At 38.5% G+C, this 3,217-nt stretch overlaps 1 protein-coding gene across 1 annotated transcript in view; it reads right to left on the bottom strand.

Moving 5' to 3' along the window:
- Nucleotides 1-2,482, bottom strand: part of SAMD3 (sterile alpha motif domain containing 3) — a 72,368-nt gene extending 69,886 nt beyond the window's left edge. The window contains 3 exon segments of the mRNA XM_006885030.1: nt 619-624; nt 1,522-1,711; nt 2,395-2,482. Of these exon segments, the coding sequence (XP_006885092.1) occupies nt 619-624; nt 1,522-1,711; nt 2,395-2,473 (275 nt within the window). The 5' untranslated portion in view covers nt 2,474-2,482.
- Between the last annotated feature and the right edge of the window lie 735 nt (nt 2,483-3,217).

The raw sequence follows: 3,217 nt of genomic DNA, 5'->3' as shown, positions 1-3,217 counted from the left end.
TCTCTCTCTCTCTTCCTCTCTCCCCCTCTCTCTCTATCACTCTCCCTCTCTCTCCCTCCCTCCTTTTCCGATAAAAACCAGCCTCATAACTGAGCCTCCATCAAGTTTTCTGAGACAGTGACTCACACAGGGGGAAACTGCTCATCTTTCTCCAACAAAGAAGCTGGTGGATTCGACCCATCAGAGAACTACCAATCTGGGGTTTGCAGCATATGCCTCATAAGAGACTATGCACCAGAGCTCTGTGCTTTTACAGAGTCATGTCAAAACAACATTTAGGAGACATGTTGGAACAAAGTGAAGGGACAATCCCCCAAATAAACCAGAGCCCTACTGCTTAAATAATTTTTGTTTATAAAAGAGGAAAAGATATTATTAAAGCTATAATATGAAGGCATTAATGCAAAAGCATACACTAGATTTCATTTACTATCACAATATTATCTGAATATTAATGATTAATTGGTCTGTAGCAATTACTTAACCTTAGGAAGTTTGCAACAAGGGAGATCTGGTAGTGCAAAGGTTAAACCCTCAGCTGATAACAAAATGGGTGATGGTTTAAGACTAGCAGCCACTCCACAGGAAGGAATAAGATCTGACAGTGTCCTTCAATACAGGTAACTACCAAGAAAACCCTCCATAGTCTGCCTGCAACACTGAGAGTCCGAAACCGAGAGTCAGACACCCATCAGAAATATTGCAACGGAGGCTCAAATACCTAAAATCCAAAGAATTCCAGCAATGTTCCTAGAGCATAGATATTTGTAAGATAATTTTTTTTCATTTAAACCTCTGCAATAATTTCTTTTCATTGAAGAATGTAACGACAAAGAAAAGCAAGCAAAACACCCCAACCCTCAAAGTTTTGATCTGCCACCACAAGTTTGCCTGCATCATTTCTGGGGGAGAAGTTAATGCATTGCTTAGATTCCAAGGATAATGTTAAGAAATTGGAAAATCCATTGTAGCAATGAATGTGTTGTGTTTAGCAATTTGTTACTAGAAGGAATACTTACTTGGCAAAGAAAAAATAGGTAGATAGCTAGCTAGCTAGCTAGGTAGGTAGCTAGATAGATAGATGATAGATAAAGAAGGGACACAAAGTTTTGGTGAAAAAAACATCAGGCAGAAATGTCTTTATGAGGTGCTGCTTTTTAGAAACCAAACAGGAGCCCTTTTCAACTCCTTTTTTATGTATATTTCAACTGCTTCCTACAGAGTCTTTTGCATAAAACATCCTGCTTCTAGGACTTCCCTAACAAATGAGGTCAATATCTAAATAGTGGTAAACATCTTAAAAAAAATTCTTCCAACAATTGAAATGCAAAATGTACCTTAAGTCATAAAACTTTCCAAAACATGACTTTTAAACAAATAGGAGCTATATCATATATATGATTCAGCTGGAAACGGTAAACGTTTTCAGAGGAGTGTTAACTACAAACTCATGCTGCATTTATCGTTAGAGGACTTGTTGGGAAGAGAACAGAAAATAAGGACATTCACAAACATACTTACTCTGGGGATGCTTCTATTTGCCTCACCAGGGCTGTCTCTGCAGCGTTTTCAGGGGACCTCAGCCCTTGCCTGTTGTGCTTATATTTTGTTATTAGATCTATGAGCACAGCCTGGTGTCCAATTTTCTTTACCAATTGCTGAACCATCCGATCATTAAGTCCTAGAAGAGCGGCCCCACTTATTTCTTCCTCTGAGGGATAAAAGGAAGAAAGGGAAAATGTCTACAAGATTGCTTCGTAAAGTACTGTAGAACATATAGGCAAATACACCTTGAACTGGCAAAATCATGCCTGGCATTAAAAGGCTCACCTAACTTGACTACAGTTCAAAGACTATCTGTACTTTAAATAAAAGTGGAACTCATATTGCCTAACTCCAAATCTGCATCTGCTTCTAAGTCCGAAGGACACAGTCACAATAAAAAGTTTGCACTATCACATTAAATACCTTCCCATTCTGATCTTTCCAACAGACATTGCTCTGCAACACACCCCCCCAAGAAAATAAATAAACTCCATAATTTAATTATTCTTACAAGTATTTCCTATCAAGTTCTCAATACTTGCAACGTTGAACAAAAGGCATTCTGCATTGTTTACCCGAGAAACATATATATATATAAATGTCATGTATTTTAAAGAGAGCTTAGGCTTTTTGTCCACCTACCTTCTTGAACTATTAGAGTCTCTGAGGATGTTGGTCAAATATAACTGCTAGAGTCAATGAAAAGAGGGGAGAAGGAAGGGGAAGGGAATTTTTCTACTGCATTAACTCCACATCCACATTCACATGCTCATTAGGCACAGACAGCAATTTTCAATATAATAGTTAGAATGCGCAATTACAATTCTTTTGAAAGGGTAGACAACTCACCTTGAAATCTATGCACTAGCTCTCCTAAATTTTTCTCCACCAACCAACTGCAGACTTGATCAACTGACCAAGATTCCATTGCTGGCTCCTGTAAACTACACCTGTAGAATAAAAAAATTCGAGAGGGATTCTTTAGTTTTTCTATCTGACTGATGCTCTTCTATTTGTATTTTTGTTTGTTTGTTTGTCTGTTTGTCTTAATAATTAGCTTTCTAACTCAGTCCCATCTTTATCAGGCTCCCTTAGAATTTCAATATTTTGCTTCTTCGAAGTTATTAGTCTTTGAAAATCCATTTAAAAGTTGCAAAGAAAATTAATACTTGTAAGACCAATTTAAACCTGTATCCTAGTCTCCCTGCTCAAGTTTCCCTCACCTTCTTCCACTTTTCCCCCACCGGAATCCCCCAGCTTTACTAACAACCAGCCTCAAACATACAATGGTATGGTACCAAATCCTGTACCATTAACACCCAGGTTTCTTCACAAAGAAAAGAAAGGTGTGAAATTCACCACTACCAGGCTCATCAGGAAGTGGTTGACATTTACAAAAGGGTGGGCAGGGGAGGAAGGGAGGAAGGATCAGATAAAAGCCTGACAGAGACTCTTAGTAAACCAAGGCTAGTTAACCCCTTCCTGCTCCCCTGCCAGAAGAAAGCTTGCAACTTCTGGTTGCTGCAGTTTAAACAAGAGGAGGAAATGGAAGCCAGGATTTTGGAGTTTCAGCTCCTGCTGAATTTTCTTTGTAGAGTTACTCAATCAGAATCTATAATATAACCCCCAGACCTACCTATAAGACTCAGAGGAGATGTGTAAAATTCACCTA

Source organism: Elephantulus edwardii, unplaced genomic scaffold, assembly GCF_000299155.1.
Source record: "Elephantulus edwardii isolate Elephantulus edwardi_28Jun2011 unplaced genomic scaffold, EleEdw1.0 scaffold00039, whole genome shotgun sequence".
Taxonomy (NCBI): Eukaryota; Metazoa; Chordata; class Mammalia; order Macroscelidea; family Macroscelididae; genus Elephantulus; species Elephantulus edwardii.
The sequence above is the reverse complement of the archived record's forward strand: the minus strand, read 5'-3'. Positions and strand labels throughout refer to the sequence as shown.